At 36.1% G+C, this 20873-nt stretch overlaps 1 protein-coding gene across 13 annotated transcripts in view; it reads right to left on the bottom strand.

The window, feature by feature from the left end:
* The window catches only part of PTPRK (protein tyrosine phosphatase receptor type K), a 380751-nt gene that overhangs the window by 25614 nt on the left and 334264 nt on the right, over positions 1–20873 (bottom strand). For 4 of the 13 annotated variants that reach the window (XM_036404523.1, XM_036404525.1, XM_054514201.1 and 1 more), the window contains exons 14-18: positions 10319–10457; positions 9162–9203; positions 6987–7016; positions 3164–3324; positions 1003–1038 (exon numbers count right to left, since the gene is read on the bottom strand). In XM_036404523.1, the coding sequence (XP_036260416.1) occupies positions 1003–1038; positions 3164–3324; positions 6987–7016; positions 9162–9203; positions 10319–10457 (408 nt within the window). The remainder of the gene's footprint in view (positions 1–1002; positions 1039–3163; positions 3325–6986; positions 7017–9161; positions 9204–10318; positions 10458–20873) is intronic. The other 9 variants (XM_036404528.1, XM_054514202.1, XM_036404530.1 and 6 more) reach the window with 6 other exon arrangements.

Here is a 20873-nt window from a genome sequence, read left to right as displayed (position 1 = left end):
AAATATTACTAATATAAATCAGAATTTGTTCTTACTAAGGAGGACTGAGGCACTGGAACATTCTACTGCAAGAGAAAAATTCTGTTTGCTAAAAATTTTTAAAACATAATGAGACAATTTCCAGAAAGAAGCTGTATTATATGTATAATATCCCTCCTCAAAACAGAGAAGGGATTTCCTTGCCCCCAGGTCCCTTTAAGAATTACTTCTAGGAATCTAATTTTCAACATGTTTATATTCACATCTACTTTCTGATTTTTGTCTTTTATCCTAAAATAACCACAGCAACTGACTGAAACTCAATACTGCACATTGAGTTTATCCAACCAAGAACTTGGGTACAAATAGTACTTTTATCTTTTTATTTAAAAGAAAAAAAAATCTCTAAAACCTGCATTAAGTGTTATATGCAGCATAGACATATTCAGCCTGTCCATTTCAATGTGTGTTCTTTTTTTAAGTAAGTAAAAAGCTGAAAAATTTACTAGCTAATACTAATTGAATTAAGTAATTAATATAGGCATAGAGAAGTACCTGTTCAGAACATGCAAAGAAAGTTGTTTTCTCTTAGATATTCTGAAAGTTTTTCTGTTTTCCATTTTTCTTTTCATTCTTGTTACTTAGAAAATTGAACTTTGGGAGCCAAAAAATGTTAATGTGGACCTGAATTTTGTTTTTAAAGATCTCTTAATAGAGCTCTAGTTTCACATGTCAATTTATTGGAATTCAGTTTCAAAGCTCTGGGGAGAAAAATTTTAGTGTTTTCCATTTACATATTTCCTCATGCACTCTTCAATTAGCAGTGACTAGGAATAACTTCTTAATGAGGACATAATTTTTATTCGAAAATTGCTGTCAGTCTAATTCTGAATTGATGAACTGAGTGTAAAATTATTTTCTGGCAACAGCATAGTTTTACATAAAACAAGCTGTTTCAACGTTCAACCATGCAAGGAGACAGAACTCATGCAGGGATGGATAATGAAGGACTAGGGTCCTCACCTAACACAGCTGTCGGCACAAGTGGATCATTGGGCACTGTAGGAAAACAAAGCCCATGAAGAAACACATTACCCTTAATTTGTGTATTTTTAAGAACAAAAACAATATACTTCAGAGTATGACCAAGTGATAACTAAACTCCATTAATTTTGTTACAATAGAAAACCAGAATAAATACAGTTCCAGAAAGCATCCTGAATAAAAGAGGTATGAAAGGCAGTGATTTCAGACTTTAGAAATGTAATGATAAGAGCCAAGAGATCCTTACTGAAATGAAATAAAGAAGACATTACATGCAATTTAGTTTTTGAAAGGGTTCCTCCTTCACTATTGTTTTTTTCACTTCACAATAATGGTTCACTTTCATAGAACTCACTTCTTTCCTTTTAAAACCATCCTCTCATGTAATACTTGAATAGCTAATCTCAAAATAAAATGATATTTCTATAAAGGCAATTTATAGGATATTTCTATTTCAAGGCAATTAAAAAAATTATATACATTTTTACTGTTAATAGCTTTTTTAATGCTCAGTACCAAAGAGATTGTTCATAATGAGTATAAGAAAATCACGGGATACACAGATGCAGATGTCTGAATAAAATTAATAGAATTTTATCTTTTATTATCACAACTAGAACCATGCAGAGATAAATGCACTGTTTTGGACAGAAATGGCAGAATGCAGGATTTGTTTTGTTCCAGTCTGGAACAAAAAACCATAACGTCAAAGTGTCTGTAATGGAATTAAGCTCCACTTCTCAAACAATCTGCCTGAAAGTTTGTCACATAGCAGGAAAACCTGAAATCTTGGAAGACTTGTCCCAGTACAGACAATGGTCAGAAGAAACCAACCCTCTAAAACACGAAAAATCACATTCCTAGGATGCTAGAAACTGGTGATGTCCAATTTCTTTGCCAACCAACCAGGAGCTCATGGACTCTTGGCATCACATCACTCCATCTGAAAGGCTGCCTGAGTGCCTGGCAGCCCAAGCTCACTAACAGCCATATAAATTTCTGATAAATTCTTAGTCTGGGATCCACCATCACAGTCCATATCTAAATGTCTCTGCAATCCTGCCTCCACAAATTTCAATGCCAATAAGGCATCAAACTTTGTAGACTTTTTAAACTGTTCCAGCCAAAACTGTAGGAAAACCATGAGGCTGATACTCCAATTTATAATTGATTATGAGACACTCGAAATGTTAGCACTTGGCAGTTTGGTAAGCTTCAACAAACCAATCAATAAACCCTCCTCCAAAAGCCATTTCCCTTACAACAACCAGGAAAGAGCTTAAGAGCCTTAATGGATGCATTTTGCTCAAGCACAGTAAGCAGTATGGGAGACGAGAAGAGACATGGAGTGTCTTTCCCAAAAGGTGGCAATTCAGAAGCAGCTCAGGCTGCTCAGATCTGTTTAAAGCCAAGCCACAAGTCCATGGAGCTGTGAGAAACTCAGGTTCCTACCAGCTCCATAGCAAAATTGTATGCCTTTGTAATTTATACACGAGTCTTGAAATATTTGGTCCGCAAGTGGAGTACCTTGCTTTTGGCAAGGTATAGTGCAGATGTTGGGAGGCAAGAGTGCTAAACACTGGCAGCTATAACCCTTAACAGTCAGAAACCCAAACTTTTTCCAAACCAGACTGTTGGCATGTCTACAAAAAATGAATACAAATATAGAACACATTCGCAGATATATTAACAAGCTTGTTTCTAAACTCCACAAACAGCAATGAAAATTGTCAATGTTTCCTTCTGCTGTAATGTCCTTACTGCCAAAAAAATAGGAATTAATTTGGATCTCATATTATTATTCATTACAGACATGGTGTTGTGCAGTAATATTTAACGTGCTGGCATTAAATAGTCTCATGAGGGAAAACTCAATTTCAAGTTTTAACTGAGGTATTCTGGAAGTATGATACTTTCCCTAAAACAAATATCATTGCATAGTGAAGGCACATGTAAATATTTAATAAAATAATTTGCCATATTCAAATAAGAACAACATACAAACATCCCTACTCAACCTTTGGCTTTACCATCATTCCTGGAAAACCTGGAGCATAAAGAATTTTCCTTAAAAAGCAGAATTGTTTTCTGTGTTTCTATATTTACCTACACTCTGGAGTATCTATAACTGTCTACTTACATCTGGGGCTGAAGTTATGTGAGTCCATAAATGTGATTGACAGGGGATCCTCTGCATGCAGAGTGCTCTGGTCGGCGTAACTCCTGTCCATGGCATTCACCATGTGGGTCATCTCCTGACGGGTGGTTCCCATGGCATCCTTGCGCTTCTTTGCAAGTTTGCTGCCCAGCCAAAAAAAAAAAAGTAAACCACCTTAATATTTGATGAATGTTAGTGTCTACAGTAATCATTCTCCATAATCCTGAGTGACTGATAAGTTTGACTTATTTCCTTGTGTGCAATTTTTTCAGCGTGTGATAAAACTGTGCACCCTGCTATGAAACAGTCACGGTCTTGTGTTTTCTGTACACACACAAATGCTGTAATGGAAGTGCTTACTTCTGTACTCTGGCAATATTTTTTTTTCCCTGTGGAGTAATTATACTAATATACACAAATTAGAGAATATAATTACATTTTAACTGAAATGACAAATAAGAATCATCTGTGCATGCAGTTTTATCAACCATCTCCATTTAAATATCTATTTTGATTCTGTAAATGGATAACACATTCCCCTTGTTTGCGTTGTTGGGAAAAAGAGTCATGTAACCTTCTAAATTACTTTGTTAGTCAAGAAACCTATGAAGTAATAAAAGAAGCATAATCATTCAATATATATTTATATTAAATATTTATATTACATTTTATGTAAAAGGTTGTATTGCCCATTCAATATATACGTATCAATATATACAAGATACGAGAGGATACCACACTATGGTCCTGGTACTTAACTTTGGTTCTTTGAAAAACAAAACCACCCTTATCATTCTACGCTTTCATGCAGTTTTGGAACATTGCAATTTGACATTAACAGTCTTACACTCTGACTGCATCACAGTTAAAGACCAACCTAATCTGTACAACTAAACCCCTCAAATTAACAGCCAATGCCCCTAAAGTGCACACTTCAGAAATATCGCTCAATTCTTCCCTTTTGAGAAAGAAGTGGAAAGGATTTTCATTGCCTCCAGGAGTCAGATGGAAGCAGATAATATATTTTAATTATAACTTCAAACATATATCTCAAGTAGCAAGAAGTATGCAGAGCAGCAAGAGGTGGGCCTTGGTTCTGCAGAAACCTGTAACAGGCATCAAAGTGTTCTGAAATCTCCCTGGTTTCAGCTGAAGCCATGACTATAATATATTATATAGCCAACCTGCTTAGATGGATAAATCTGACACCAGATGGAAGAGACACAATCATCACTGTATATACTGAGTGAGACACAATCATCACTGTATATACTGAGTTCTTGAAAATGTATGTTTAAAACACAGCTTATCTTCATAAGCTTTCTCTGCATAGAATACCATCAAATGCTCTGGTAATTGTTTAGACAGTATTTGTCTTACATTTCTCTTTACTAAAAGGATGGCCAACTCTAAATATTTCATGCATATTTTAAGAGCAGACAAGGATAATATTAGATACTTATTACATATTATAATATTAGATGTTAGGAAGAAATTCTTTACTATCAAGGAGGTGGGACATTGACAGCAGTTGCCCAGAGAGGCTGTGGACCTCCCCTCTCTGGATGTGATCAAGGCCAGGTAGGATGGGGCTCTGAGAAATTTGATCTGATAGAAGGTGTCCCTGCCCACAGCAGGGGGTTTGGAACTACATGATCTTTAGGGTTCCTTCCAACAGAAACTACTCTGGGATTTTGTGAAAATTATCCATCCATGCACTTGTTGAATCCTGGGAGAGTTCACCAGAAAGGACCTACACTGTTCTGTAGGGCAAGAAGTACTTAATGCAAAATTAAGAAAAGTTACAGGGCTGTTTCTTAAGTTAACAGTCTTGGTTCATGATGAGGTACCACAGTGTAGAATATGGATGGACAAAGCCCTCCTGTGAATAGTAGATTCTTCCACCAATCAGACTCATGTCCTTATTTTGTCAGATTCCCCCCCTCTTTTGCTCCATCTACAGATGGAATAGTTGGAAAACTACTACTCAGTAACATTCTTACTACAAAAAAATCTCAAAGGTGGTCTCTAAACTTATCTTTTTTTAAATCAAACTATTGTTTGTTCTGTATCAGTTGTTACACGAAAAATAAAAAAAATCTGTTGGATGTCTCCCCTACAATGCTTTATTTTATACATTTACTCCACACATTCCTTTCAACTTAAGAGAAGCCAGTTTAAGTGATGCTTTGGTTGAATAAATGAAGACCATAAGAACTTCCAAGAGTGAAACTGCTTGAGCTTTCTAACTGGTTCCCAATACTATCAAAGGATTCATAAAACTAGCATTTCTAGTTCAAAGTAGTTTTTTAAGTTTCAAAGCCTTTCAAACAGTCTCTATACACTGAAGATCACCTTTTTGTAACATCACCTCAGAAACAGAACAAAAAGACTATTACATCTCATCTCTCGATGATATTAAGCTTTTCTTTGAAGCATCACTTTGTAACGAAACCTGCTAGCCATGCTAAATAAATCAACAGCAATTAAGGCTTTCACGTTATTACTTTATTACAGTAGCTACTTTCTAATTCTTATGCTCTGCTTCAACGCCTAAAAAGGCCTATTGTGTTGTAGCACTGCAACCCGAAGCTGCTGGGAAATGGGAGGACAGCTTTATTGTTCAACATCTCCGGGCTCCCTTGGGGTTTGACAACTTCTTTTTCCTTTTCTTTCCTTTTTTTTTTCCTTCCCTCACTCAGCTATAGGCACATGCAATCTATGCTTCATGATAGTTAAGTGAATCATTAGGTTAAAGAACTTGAGGCTGACAGAAAGCGAAAATAATTCTCATTATCTGCTAAAGAATTCAGTTCGATGAATTTGTTCAGGTGGGCGTTACAGTGGTTGGAGGGGAAAGGTGCTCTATCATTGGATGAAACTGTGTGGTTAATTATCTTGAGTAGAAGCAATTGCTATTTAACAAGGAAGTTATAATTAGTCATAATAAATCAGAGAATGGCAGTTAGCTAAACCAGCCTTTTTAAAAAATATATTTTTAAGTTTGTTTAAAGAAGTAAACTAATTCTGCTTAAAAATGTGGAAGAGCATTATTATCAGACACCACCAGTTCATCAAAGAAATCAAGTGCATCCTTAGAACTCCTCTGAAGTCAAGCACTTTATGCATTTATTTAAAATGAAGGCTGTGTGTAACTGCTTGCTCAATCACAGACAAATTTGTAAGAGTCCTCACAAAAATTCATTTGGTCAGCAAGTATCAAAAAAGCCAGTTTTGCTTCAATGAAGCAGAACTTCTATGCAAACCAATGCCATAAAATAAGATCCAACTTAAGAATGTGTATGCAAAGCACCTCAAACTCAGGAGAGGCAGACCATAAACTATTTATAAACATTTGGCATCTGCCTACAACCTGCATAGGAAAATGGTACACAAGATCACTCCTGAACTGATACTCTGAGAACATACAGGTGGTAATTTACTGGCACAATTCACTAACTAGGAAATGGGAAAAGATCTTTTTTCCTTAGTGTGATGTGTTGCTGTGAATCATAATGCAAATTAAATTATGATTATAATAAATTAAAATGATAGTTATGGAAAAAAACTGTAGCAAAAAGCTAAGTCTCAATATACAGTTAGAAATACAATATCCCTTTAAAAAAAGAAACAACAGGGTAAGAATAACAGGAACAATGATACAAACAATTTTTCAAGCCTGAGAACAAGGAAAGGTAACTATGAATAAAACTTTGGAAAATTATAGAGACTGTTTTTCTTTTTTAAAAAGGGATACTGCATCTTTAAAACACATAAAATAGTAAGTCACCCATATTCTACTTACAGATAGTAGGAGTAAGAATAGTAGCTCCTCCTGGCAAGCAAATCACAGACAGTGGAAAAAGAGAAGCAATGGTGAATGAAAAGCGTGACTCTGTCACATCCAATAAAGCAGAGAAATGTGCGTTTAAAAAAAAAGTTGAAAAAATTCATGTTTCTTTGGTTAGCATTTCAACTTGCTCATGCACAAACTAGCCTTGCTTTGCCATGCAATTAAAAACAAAACAAAACCAAAATTAAAAAAACCCTAGCGTATAAAAATGATTTGTTTTTTAGAAAGATCACTTGAGAAAATTACATGCTGAGATTTCACTTATTGCCAAAAATTTTGAAAATTAAATGGATTGTGTAATTTCAACATGCAGTTCAGCATAATATAATGATTACCGCCTAGATGTCATGACAAATGAACAGCTGTGTACAAATCTTGTGCAGCAGATATGCTTTTTACTTTTCAGTCACAAAAAATAGGGTTTCATTAATAAATACATTTAATCAGAAAACAATTTCTTGTCATTCACTTTAACATATTTATCAGTACACAGTTGTATACATATATGTTTGTATGCGTACTATGCGTAGCTATATGAGTACACACATTTTAGAGAAACCTGCACATTTCCAGCAGATATGTGTGTACTGGCATATCCACCACACATTTCCTGAATGCAAACATATGCTTTCTATTTGAAAATCTTACAATTGGAAATGCTGATGTAGTCATGCTAAGCATTAAAAACATGGAAGGTAAACAAATGGAAGGAAATGAAGGACATTTGGAAATAGTCCAACAATGATTTCGAAAATAAAAATGGCATTGCTTGTTAAAGATGCAGTATCCCTTTTCTTAGCTGGTTTGATTACTCCAGTAGAAGTCTTTAAAAGCTGTTAAGAGCTTCATTCAGGAAAACTTCAAACCAATTTGTACAAAATCATCAGGCGAAGCCTAAAATATCTCAAGCTAATAAACAAAACTGCTTAGTACTCCGTTTTTCAATAAAATGTAATGCTGCATTTAATCAGTGATTTGAGATACTGGTGGCTGTGGATACGACTTAATAAACTAATAAAAATGCAGAAACCATTGTTTTATTGACTTTTCCATCTAATAAGCTGTGGTCAATTCGGGTACCAAAAGGGATACTACATAATGGATCACTGAATAGGTACACTACAGAGGATGATTCAGACGGATCGGTTTTTAGTCCCACCACAACTAAGTGAAGTGTGTTTTTGTATGTGTGAAGGTGTCAGAGTTTTTCCAGCTGTTTCTGCCTTCATTGTATGAATTGCCCTGATTCACTAGATGGACTGATTTAACTCAGGAACACAGTTTTTCTATGTTTTTTTAAGAGACCTTGACTAAAGCTGGTATAAAAAAAGTGCCCATTTTCACTAAAGGCAGAGGTGGAGGAGAATGGCAAACCTACAACATATGCAACAGACAACCAATTAAACTATCATGATGGAAAATTGCCAAACGTTAAAGATTCATTAAGCAAGTTAATTTCTCACCTATTTAGAATACAAAATAGTACAGGAGTTTAGAAATATTATGTGCTATAAGATGATGATAATTTCTAAAAGGATACTGCCTTCACAGGTTCTGAGGAGGGAAATGGGGGAAAAGGGAAACTTAAAAATATCACTTCACAGATATAATTAACCAACTTTGGTCAAACAATTCAGTAGTGAAAATTGGAGCCTAATAGGACTCAGAATGGAAGAGGCAAAAACGATAGGAAAAATGTACACATGGATTTGTTTGTTTGTTATTTGCAAAAGTAGTCAATCACATCTGGAAGTGACTGACACTCTGTAGCATTAGACAGTCCCTCTCTCACACACAAACACACGTGAACACACAGAGAATTTTCTATTAAACGTAAGGGGACTACTGTAACACTCACTAAGATGATGTTTCCCAGCACATACCATGCTACAAAGCTACAATATAGAGATTTCCTCCTAAATGCTGAAAAACAACTTCACTTTTGTTTTTCAAAAGTCGTGTAATAAAGACAACTGGCTGACTGTATGTCTTTTTTGTACATGATGAGTTGGACCTTTTGCATATGTGTAAATTCTCAGCCACAGAGGTAAACAACAGAGAAAAGTAAAAGCACTTTTGGGAAAAATCACATATGTAGCTAACTAACACAGAACACTATAAGCATACCTAATGTTTCTAATGCAGACGTTTCTTCTCCAAGTTATATATCTCCAGGAATAATTGTAAAAAGGCAATAAATTAAAAAAATCTAATGCAAACCAGCAATGATAACATATAGAATGATCTTAATCGATAAAAATAATAGCAAGCTGCATTTCAGAGGAATATACGCAACAATCACAAAAAATACTTTTTATTATAACTTCTGCAAAAGGCAAGGGAATGCAACGCACACACCATGGGAAGGCAAAGGGCTCATTCTATCCAAGAGAAATCAGCTTGTGCCACGTGAAGGGGAACCACCAGGGAGGGGGTGCACAGAGAGAGAGGAATTAGTTTCTATACTATAACTACAGAATTGTAGGGACATAGTATGGACTTCTATGCCAGGTTAAAAGAGTTGCAACTACTGGGAAGGCTTTGAAACACTGACCCAGCAATACGATAGCGCAAGTTGCTAAGGTAGGAGGATTGGGATGCAGGGATAGCATTGAACAATGCCAGAAGATGGCGATATTGCTTACTGTCTAAGAAAGCACTGAAAAAAATTTAAATTCACTCAAATTAATACACTTTTAAACAATTTCATGCACTAAGGACTCACTAGATAATTTTACAGTGATGCACTATGACTTTTAAGAAAAAACTCGAGGTTTACAAGAGCATAAATAGAGGTATAAAATTACATTATTTTGCAAGTTGGGTAATAACATACAAATAACTAATTAGAGCCACATAGAGAAAATAATATTCATTAAGTGGTTCAAACATGAAAAGTGCAATAAGTTATTATTTTTTCTTTCCTTTAAAAAATAAAAAAGACACCATGATTTTTAATTCCACCCACTTTAACAATCTGTACATTCTTCTATCTCCAACTTAAAAATCCTTGGAAATAAATACGAGAAAATGTATAGTTATCAGAAAATGTATACTTATCTATAGTTACAGACTCTTTATTATATAAAGAAATTCTATCTTTAAAGACATCCACAGCAAAACCAAAAGAAAACACAAGAAACTAATTCAAAAATTGACCAAAAGGACCTACCAGTACCAAAACTTTTTTTTTTTTCCTAAAAACCTGTAAAAAACATCCTCCTTAAATTGTTTGAAAGGGAGGGGAAAAAAAAAAGATCAATCAGCACAGATAATTTTCTTACCTTTTTTTCACGATCAATATGACAACAAGGAGAAGTAGGATGAATACCAGAATTCCAGCACTTATTCCTGCTATTTTCACCACTCTATCTGTTTGTTTAGCAGGATCTGGAATCACCTCAGGTTCTTCTGTTGCTGCTGCTAAATTAATTAAAAAAAGAAGTTATTTAAATGTGTAGGTACTAGAGACAAGGAAATAATTTTCAAATATGTGTGTGTCTTAATAAAGTAGTAAAAATATAGATACAGGCATCATGTGTTTAAACATCTACACATATATATGTAGACAGACCATAAATTAAACAGAATAGAATAAGCATAGTCAGATAGGACCCACAAGGACCATCAAGTCCAACTCTTGGCCCTGCAAAGAACCATCCCCAAAAGTCACACCATGTGCCTGAGGGTTTTGTACTAACACTTGAGCTCTGTCAGGCTTGGTCCTGTGACCTCTTCCCTGGGGAGCCCATTCCAGTGCCAAACCATCCTCTGGGAGAAGAACCTCTTACTAATACCCAACCTAACTATCCCCTGACACAGCTTCAGGCCATTTCCTCACATTCTGTCACTGGACACCAGACAGAAGAGATCAGTGCCTGCCCCTCTGCTTCCCCTCACAAGGAACTTGTAACTGCAGTGGGGTCTCCCCTCAGTATCCCCTTCGCCAGGCTGAACACACCAAGTGACCTGAGCTGCTCCTCATGCAACTTCCCCTCAAGGCCACACTGTCTTTGTTGCTCTCTTTGCAACAGCAAGTATATGTGTATGTATACAGCTGAATAAATACGTGTAATAAATACAGTAACTTATTTGGAAATCCAGGTACATAAACACTTCTGCCTGTGCAGAGGGGTGTGTGTGTGTGTGTATGTATACATATATGTGTGTGTATGTGTATATATATACATACAAACACACCCACCCCTCTGCACAGGCAGAAGTGTTTATGTACCTGGATTTCCAAATAAGTTCCTGTATTAAAAAGCAGAAGACAAAGCAGAGACTATCTATCAACTTACCACCATTATTTCATTTAATGCTATTTTTTTCAGATATTAAATGTGGAGTATTTAACACTAAATAGTAAGAAAACATTTACACACAAATAATAAAACAGTTCTTTCCAAGCCACAATGTGAACCCTAAACTGCAGTACTTCTGTCCTCCATGCAGTTTCAGTCCACCTTTGTATGTTAATTCTCCTTACAGCATCATCTGCATTCTACTGGGAATTTTGATTCTCTAAATAAGGTCATCCACAAAGCCAACTTAAAAGTCAGCAGTAGTTTTATTTCTGTTTATAGGCCCTGAAAGATACCCCACAAACCACTGTTCTACAGAGAGATGAAGCCAGTCCATAACACAGCTGAGTGGGCTGAGGCTACAGGTTACAGCAGAGAGAAAAATAGAATATACATGTAAGTGCACAACCATTCAGTCTGCACCTCTTTGCATAACAGCCTGCTGTAAAAAGGATCAGGAACAGGAGCTTTTCCAGCCTGGGAAAAACATAAAAAATATAAATAGGTTTCAGCAAGGGGTAAAATCACTTGAGATGCTTACTAGAATAGAAAAGGCTTTCCAGCTCTCTAGTTCCTGCTTTCTAAGGCTGTGGCCTTTCCTCTACTCACTGGCAATAATGGGTATATGTGCTTGCTCTCCCTCTGGCCCCTCTTCTCTCACACTCCACCCAGCATGCAGCAGATGCCCCTTGACCTCTCCCCTCACAGCATCTTCATGTGGAATAAGTTACAAGCTGTTGGTATCATCATACTTATGTCATTACACAGAAAGTGTCCCTTAGTCTGAAAGAAGGATGCCTCTCAACAGATCACCAAAAGCAGCAGAACAAAAACCAAGGTGAAGTCATATGAGAGAAAGGCTAATGCTCTCCTGAAAATCGACTCCATTCAGAAAGCCAGTGTAGTCATTATCAGGGATAATTGGTAACTAATACTTTCTGGGTTTAACCATGTTACACAGATCCTTTCTATTTGTATTCCATGTGTAGGAACCCGAAGTACCTTTTGAGGGAAGGATAATGCTCTTATTTAAAATGACTCTTTATTACTTATTACTGTGACCTTCATCTCTGCAGTATCTGAACCTGTACTAACAACTTACCCACACAAAAACCTTCTGAGTTAGGAACGTGCTCTCTTCCAGACACCACACGAGAGCTACACAGACAGTGAGAGGTCTGGCAGTGCTTTAATCGTAAAACTTAAATCATCAGCATAAGAATCTCATCATTATAATCATCTCTCTCACCTACAGGTTGAACTCTATCTGCTGAGAAATACTTAATGTTTCCTTCTGTATGTAAATACATGCCTGCATGCACACTTGCATACATAACCTGTGAGGAATGAATACTATATTTTTTGTTGGTATTATATGTGTTGTTGAAGTGTCAAGGGATAAAAGCAGGGATCAGGCAGGAGATGTGTGCATGTATAACACACACAAGCTAGAATTAATGTTGGATGCACATATGATGTTGTCTAACAGAGGAAATGAGGGGCATGACTTTTGAGGCAGAACTGGAAGATTAAGGTATTCAACATTCTCAATGCTTAAAATGAATCAACTCCCAGTCCAGTGTTAGCTGGGCTGGATGTGACAAATATGAATGAACATTTGATAAGCAGTAGAGACAAAAGGCCAATCAGTAGAGTCAAAGGACAAATCTAAGATAAATATAAACGGCTTTATATGCCAATGGGGAAAAAAAAGTCATGTTTGCTATATGGAGTACTGAGAAACAGCAAGGACATGGGAAGGGTAAAGAGGGAGTGTGCAAGAATGGGATACTTGCTGTGTCTGGAATTGTACAATGTGAGTGCAGCTGGCCAGCTCTGACCCAGCAAAGGTAAGAACTACTCAATCTGAAAAATAACTAAGGCTGGAGCAAGAGATTTAGTTGTGTGGATGGATATTTAAGGCCAAGTCTCTGAGAGATTTCAAAATATGAATGATAGGGATTGACCTGAAGATGTACTTCAAAACTTGAAGGCTCAAAAATACATCCAACAGTAGAGGCTTTGAGCTTAGATCAGGACAGTGGTATTTTCAAAGGAGTATTAGTGATGAGAGAGTGAAGGGGAAAGAATGACTTGTTTCACACTTCCCTGGAGAAAGACAGGACCCTTAGAACTTGATAGAGCAAGTTGCAATATATGTGCTTTTCAGAGTGATGTTTAAAACTATTGCATGGCCGCACACACAGCTGTTTCATTCAGAAAAGTAACTTTAGGAAAACAACTATCTACATCTCAGAAAATCTGAAGGGAAGGTTACTGAGGGTGTTTACATATTTGCCTAACTCAGGGACAGGTGTTTTACTATATACACTCTAGGAAATAGTTGGTTTGGATCATCAGTAACTTCAAAATGAAGTTCTCTGTCAAGTTTTTCGAGCAACAGTGGAAAGCCAGAAGGATATCTACTGCTTGTTCTTGTTTCCTTACATTAAGGATTTTGAAGCAAGGGACAGTAACTCATTCCATCAACTTTAAGGCTACTTATGAGATGAAGCTGGTGCCCACTAGAAATGCACCACAGAGTCCTAAATTAGTTGAGGAAAATGTCATTGAATAGTCATACAGTAAGAGTATAATCAATGGATGAGCCTACTATATCCAAAATGCTAAAATCTACTGGCAAAATGATACCTGTCTTGCCAATATCAACAGAAAAATTGTTTTGAACTTAAATGAAGCCAGGATTATGACATGTATACTTCCAGCAACAGATAATATATGCATTCTTTAGACTAAATTCTACATTTGGGGACTATATGAAAGTAATCATAGATATTGATCACACACACAAATACATACATACATCTGTATGTATTGCATGCAGTAATTATTTTGAGGAAGCCATTGAATGTAGAACAGAATAATTCAATGAAACTTATGAATTTGAAAGCATTTCCTCTTACTTGTGTTTTAACTTTGATAGCTCAAAGTGTGTTGTAATAACCATGTGTGATATTACCCATATATAACCAGAGAGAAAAATAGAGAAACCTTGTGTCTACGTGTTAAACCTACACACGTAAGTGAATATCTCCGAGCTGCTGATTGCACAAAGATATAGCAGCAAGTAAACTTCTGCTTACTCTGAGAACTTGCTTTCTCTACCCTCCACAAGACAACCAGGATTTAGTTCTCTGAAGCGGCTCTTCTGCAGGCTCAGCTGCTGATTTTTCCAAACAAAACAACTCAAGTAACCAAGGATTCACAAGGAACAAATCTTGCCTAACCAATTGAGCGACCTTCAGTGACTACATCAGTGGGCAAGGAAAGAGTTACAGATGTCATCTATCTGGACTTTTGTAAGCCTTTGACATGGTCCATGACAACATCCTAACACAAAATCTCTAAATTGGAGACATACAATTATTTTGATGACTGGAATTAACTACTGTATATTTCTAAAAAAGGGCAAAAATTATTTAAGATACAAAACCACCTGCTTTACTAATTTTTAATGCTCATTTTTAGTAATGTAGTCCTGCAATGCTCTCTTATATCTTGAACATCAGGCTCTATAAAAAGGTAATTTATTGATCTGAGAAAGAACCTTGCATGGTAACAGAATCATGATCATACAAAAATGGACTCTCTATTGACTACTAATTCCTTTGGCCAGCCTTACTCTAATAGATCATGAATTAAGTGTTAATTTTTACTCTGTCTTTGCCTTGCATATCAATATATGCATTTTTGCATTTTGAGCCTGTGAATCTGAGAAGAGATAACCCAACAGTTTTCAATCCATGTAAACTCATCTTCCATAAAATTTTCAAGAACAGTTTCTGACCTGAAACAGAGCGTAAACTACATTTTCTGCCTGTACAAAAATAGCTGCCTACACTGAAGATTTATGAACTAGATTGGGAGGTGAACAGTAGATTTTAGCAATTTATCTACTTGCCTTTCTTCTGAACTAATGAACAGCAACAACAATCATATCCCACAGTCCCATTCGAGAAGTTCATAAAATAACTCGACCCAGTGATTCTGACTCTGCACATAGCCAGTAACAGTCACTGTATAAGAAGTTGTTCTCCTTGTTTTCATAGATACTAGAGAAGAGTATTCAATCAGTCAACTCCCATGATTAATAGCACGAAGTTCAACTGTGAACAGCACTAAATTAGACAAGTATAGCGAACTCTCTCAGGGACAGTAAAATTCTTAACAGGTGAGGTAGAGTCCATCTTCCCACAATTTCCTGATGTACTTAATTACTATAAATTTTTTAACCGTGTTTTTAATCAAACACAGAAAAAAATCCAATATCTACATCTAAAATTGAGCATATGCACATTATTTACACTTAATTTTTGAAATATACTGTGGCATAAGGAATCCAGTCACGGCACCCATTTCTTTCCTGTCTTTTCCTTCCTTCTGTGGCTCAAAATTTACACAGAGCCTTGCAAAATTGTCAGGGAATTTATGACACTCAGCACAAAATCTATTCACCCATACCTTCCCAAGAAGATGGTGTAGGAACCCAGATAATGATATTCTACTTGCTCATCCAAACACAATTATTCAAGCAGAAAATTCTGGTAGGATTTTTCAGGGCTGTTTGCATGCTACCACTAAGAGAACAGCCAGCTTTCCAAATGACAGCTTTTAAATCAGAAATTTTGAACATTTTTATACTTAACCTTCTCACCATACAATTTGACTCTCAACATTCACAGCATTTTATTCTGAGTTTCCTTTGTGTTAGCAAGGGAAGAAACTCAATTTTATGCATGATTAAAGCTGCTATTTTATTACACTGCATTTTCTTTGAATGTTAATTTCTGTTTATGGAAGATCTTTGAATTCTCACAAACTGGTGTTATTGCTGCATAGCTTGATATTCAAAATAGCTGTGCTCAAGATAATCTGTTCTGCATTTTCGTTATGTGACATTCAAAAACTTTTAATTAAATCCAGGAATGACATCTGAATGAGTTCAACAAGGTAACATCATGATAACATCAAATGAAACTGAAGGTATCTCTGGAGATGTCAGTCTACCACCTGAGAAAAGGGCTTGTTGAAAAACCAGGTGAGATTCTCTGACATATTTTTTTTTAAATTGCCCTGTGTTTTAATCATCTGCCCAGAAAGACTGTTCCACCTGCATCTTTTTTTTTTTACTACTTTGTTACAGTGATAATCATCATGCAATTAAAGAAATTGTTATAAGTCTGAAATTTAATTAATAGATTAATAGATTCAAGTTCAGTGAGAGAAGATCCATAACCACTTTTAGCTTTATCAAGTTTTAAAAAAAGCCTGAGCTGATTCTATTTGCTGAAAACATTTTAGTGTATATTTGCAGGGATTGGGGGACAGGATGTGCAACTTGTTCTAGCAGACAGTGCACATCATTCATGAGGTCTTACAGATATCCTCACATGGGTCACTTTGGTCAGCACTACTAATTTTTCTTTCTCAAGATGAAAGATGAAGATACATTTAGTGGGAAAGGAATCTCCACAATTTTCCCTTCCCTACAGCTCCTAAAGATTTTCTCTCTTGGACTACAGCTTCTGGGAGACAAAAGGCATGCCAGAAATTTACTGGGGTTTGGATCCATCTAAGCTGTTGCTTCCAGGATTCTAAATTACATATTTTTTTAGGGTGGCATTATTAGAAAGAAAAATTGTACATGACTGTGAACAGAAATTGTGATTTCCTGAGCTGTGCTCTAAAGTGTCAGGTTCATCCCTGTCACCATAGAAACCAGGTTCATGACTGTCCCAAGGAAGAGAGTTTTAACAGGCTCTGCCAGTGAAAAGGGGGATCCCAGGCACCACCAGCCTCTTCTCTGAACTTGTTCTGAAAGGAGACAGTAATGAGGTGATGCTTAGGTAAAACCTTCGGTCTTACATTTGTGTTGCAACATACTGTGCCAAATTTATCCTCATGAGTGTCCCTTGCTGGGGGAAAGGGAGAGGTGTCACCACCTCCAGATGCTGCCAGCTGAGCCTAACAGAAGGAACCCTCAAGGTTCCAAAGCTTCATGATATTATAAGTTAAACCTTCAAATAGACAAAATTATATATGACTATGTTCTCCACATAAAAGTTCATTGCTGTAGAAATTGACACAAGCACTTTATGGGGCCCTTCTGACAGCTAAAGTGCAAAAAAAAAAACCACCCCAAAAACCAGCTTCAGGCTAACCTCTTTTTATTCAGATATGGGATGGTGTAAGGAGCTGTAGAAGTTAGGCACTGGGAGACTTACAGTTGGCTCTGCATACTAATATGGTATCAAGTAAACAGGTTACACATCCTGCTTTCAGATAATGCAGAAAAATAGCCTGAGCTTATGCTACTGGATACTTTTAAAATTATGAACACGTAGCTTATAAATATTTATATACATTTCAATTAATTAAACAGTCTAGCACAGCATATCTTGTCCTACAATAATGATAATGCTACCTGAAATTCCAGTATAATATGTACATTTATGTATAAAAGACCAGTTCCTGACTAGTGCTGATAAGCCTTCTCAAATGTTGATAAATGTTGCTTTGATAAGTCATATACAATTAAAAAAAAAAAAACCCAAACACATCTTTACAATATCCAGGACTTTCAGATCACTTAATTGATGGTACTACTTTGGTAGGAAACTGTGGATATCAGAATCATGTGAACCATGCCTCTGCTGCTATAATGGTCTGAAATGAAAATTAATGAGGGTTCTGAAATCAGTAATGTCCATGAATTTATGACCAATTAGCAAAGAGTTTACCTTAATAGATTCAGAAGTATCAAGTGAAAAAAGTGCTGAATCTGTTTACCTCTGCAGCTGAGAAACCTTGGACATGAGCAAATGAGGAGAGCCAGAGCAGGAACAATGCTGAGGAGACAATGTTCCTGCAACACTCTGCCCTGCTGTCCATGGGTCACATTGAAAGAGAAAATTAGTGCCATCAGCGCATTTCTACTACATTTGACCCTAAGACACAGTTTTGGAGCCTGTACTTTGCAGGCACTTTACTATCTTTAAAACTATGGCAAGGATAGGATTTGGTTATGGGGAATTAGGATGTTCAGTAAATGTCATAATCCACAGGTTTTACAGCTTTTGAATTGCAGGCTGCTATCCTCTGCCAGAAAACAGCTGTCTGTGCAGAGATAAATCAAGTTAGCTCTAAGGGAGCTGGCTCAGTGATGCAACTCTGCCCCCAGGACATAAAAAGCTCTGGGCCAATACAGATGGCAACACTGACAAGGCATTTTACACACAGGTGTAAACTGAAGTTACACTGTCAGCTTCTAGTTCAGTTGGGACAGGACACAAGATAAACTTGTGGGCTAAGGCTTCTGAAATGGCACCTTTCAAAGCAGAGGGCAAACATGGTCAGAGGAGCATGGCCTGGCCCATCTCACAACATCCCTGCCCAAGAGAGTGGAGACTACTCCTGGTCACAGCCTGTGATGAAGTGCAGGTGGCTGAGTTGCCTTTGGAACTTTCAACTCCAAAACATTCAGAACAACTTATGTTACTGAGTTGTACCTTGGATAAATTTGAGTCTATTCATTTGTCTACTTGACACCAGAAAATCCATAACACAACTTTTTTTCTCCCCTCTCACTCTGGACTGCCTTAGCTTCAAAACAAATAAAGAATATTTGAAAAGAATCAGGATGCCATATTTCAGGGATCTGGCAATGTGTTTTTTCAATCTTTGAAGTCCTCTTTCAGGTCATTGTTACAAGATTGTCAACAACAGCAAAGGCTGGAGATTTACCTGAAAAAATCTTAATCCATGTGTTAACACTAATAAGGTTTTAGAATCCTATAGATCTTCTAAAATATAAACTATTTGACATATTAAATGCTTGTTATAAGACATCAGATCTCATAGTGTAACAGCTGCACGTTTGAAATATTGGATAAATTCAGAGAAATACCTAATGGTATTTTATTTTTTTTGAAATCTGGTTAATTGTTTGTGTCTTGCCAAAAAATTTCAAAATAAGGCTTTCTTGAGCAGCTTGATGTGTTTCATTAAGTAGCCAATATAGAAGAAGAGATCTAAAACTTCAAACAAAATTTTTTCATGGCAGGTGTACTAATAGACCTTGAAAAGGGTATGTAAAAAAACAGATGTAGAAATACATAACACGCATACTGTAAAGTATTGGACTGAAACAATGGAATATAAATAACTATTACTCTCTGATTTTCTGGAAAGGGATATTGAATGATACTCTGATCCACCTCATCAACAAGCCATTTAAAACCTGCTTGTTGGATGGACTGCTACCATTTCTTAAGGTCACTGTGATTATTTACCTTATAAGCACAATGGACCGGTTGTTAGACCTGTTACAGCATTTTTTCCTGGGAACATATAAAAGCAGTTAGCCTCTTGCTAATGAGATCATTTGTTAAGTTAGTGTTTGGCTACATTACAAATCAATCAATTTTCAAGCTTTACTCTAAACAAACTGCCTTCAAAAACATGTGTTTTTAAAGATAAAATCTCTCTTGATGTTATAAAATTTCAACTGTGCAAGACACTGCACTGAAAAGTTACCTGGTGTTGACAATGAGTCCTATATGGCTTGTTAGCTCAGAATTAATTCTTAAAAGAAAATTATTTAAAAAGCAACGTTTGGTAGCAAATATACAAAATGCCTCATCTTTCCACCAGATAGTATTTAAGAAGTTTAGCAGAGAAAGTACATTATCATGATCATTATTACTTATATGACATGGTTTATGTGGAAAAATATTACTCTCAAATGCCTGAAGTTACATTTTGCTATATTTATTGGAAATAGCATTCTATGAATAACTTCTGCTAATTTAAGCAACTATAAAATTGCAAGTGAGAATTTACTGGTAGTGTAGGAGTTGCAGAGTTAATGCTGAGCTGTGTAATTACACTGAAGGAAGTAAGGACAGCTTAAATCTTCTCCACCAGAAAAGTGCAAACTCTCACCCCTAACGATAGCTCAAAATACAGAAAATGAGATGAAAATTTTCTTATATCAAATGCAGTGCTAATAACATTGTAGATGGAATCAAAAGATGGAGGAAATGAAGAACAGAAATAGTCTTTCCTTTATTCTTCCCAAAAAAACCAAAACCATACAAATCAAAGCTCGTCTAGTACTAAATCTAGCCTTTGGTAGCAGCCATCAGTTGTTCTTTGCCATTCAGAATGGTGAAAGGTGAGAAAATAAACAGAAACCCTTCAAGAAAACAAGTGGTTAATTCTTCCTTTGGAGGTAGGTTCTAGTTTTTCCAAACATGCATAGATTAAATTTTATACATACTATATATATATATATATATATATATAGTTTATATATAATCTTTAATAGCACCCATCTGTTCTTGGTATCCCAGATTATTACTGTCATGACTGCCAGCCTTCAGTGTTTCTTTCCTGTAAAATTTGGTACTTTTTCAAATAGTGAAAAAATAGAGTGAAAGAGCAAATATATATATACATATATAAATACACATATATATGTGTGTGTGTGCATGTGCGTATATATATACTCTGA

The sequence above is a fragment of the Molothrus ater genome, chromosome 3, assembly GCF_012460135.2.
Source record: "Molothrus ater isolate BHLD 08-10-18 breed brown headed cowbird chromosome 3, BPBGC_Mater_1.1, whole genome shotgun sequence".
NCBI lineage: Eukaryota > Metazoa > Chordata > Aves > Passeriformes > Icteridae > Molothrus > Molothrus ater.
The sequence above is the reverse complement of the archived record's forward strand: the minus strand, read 5'-3'. Positions and strand labels throughout refer to the sequence as shown.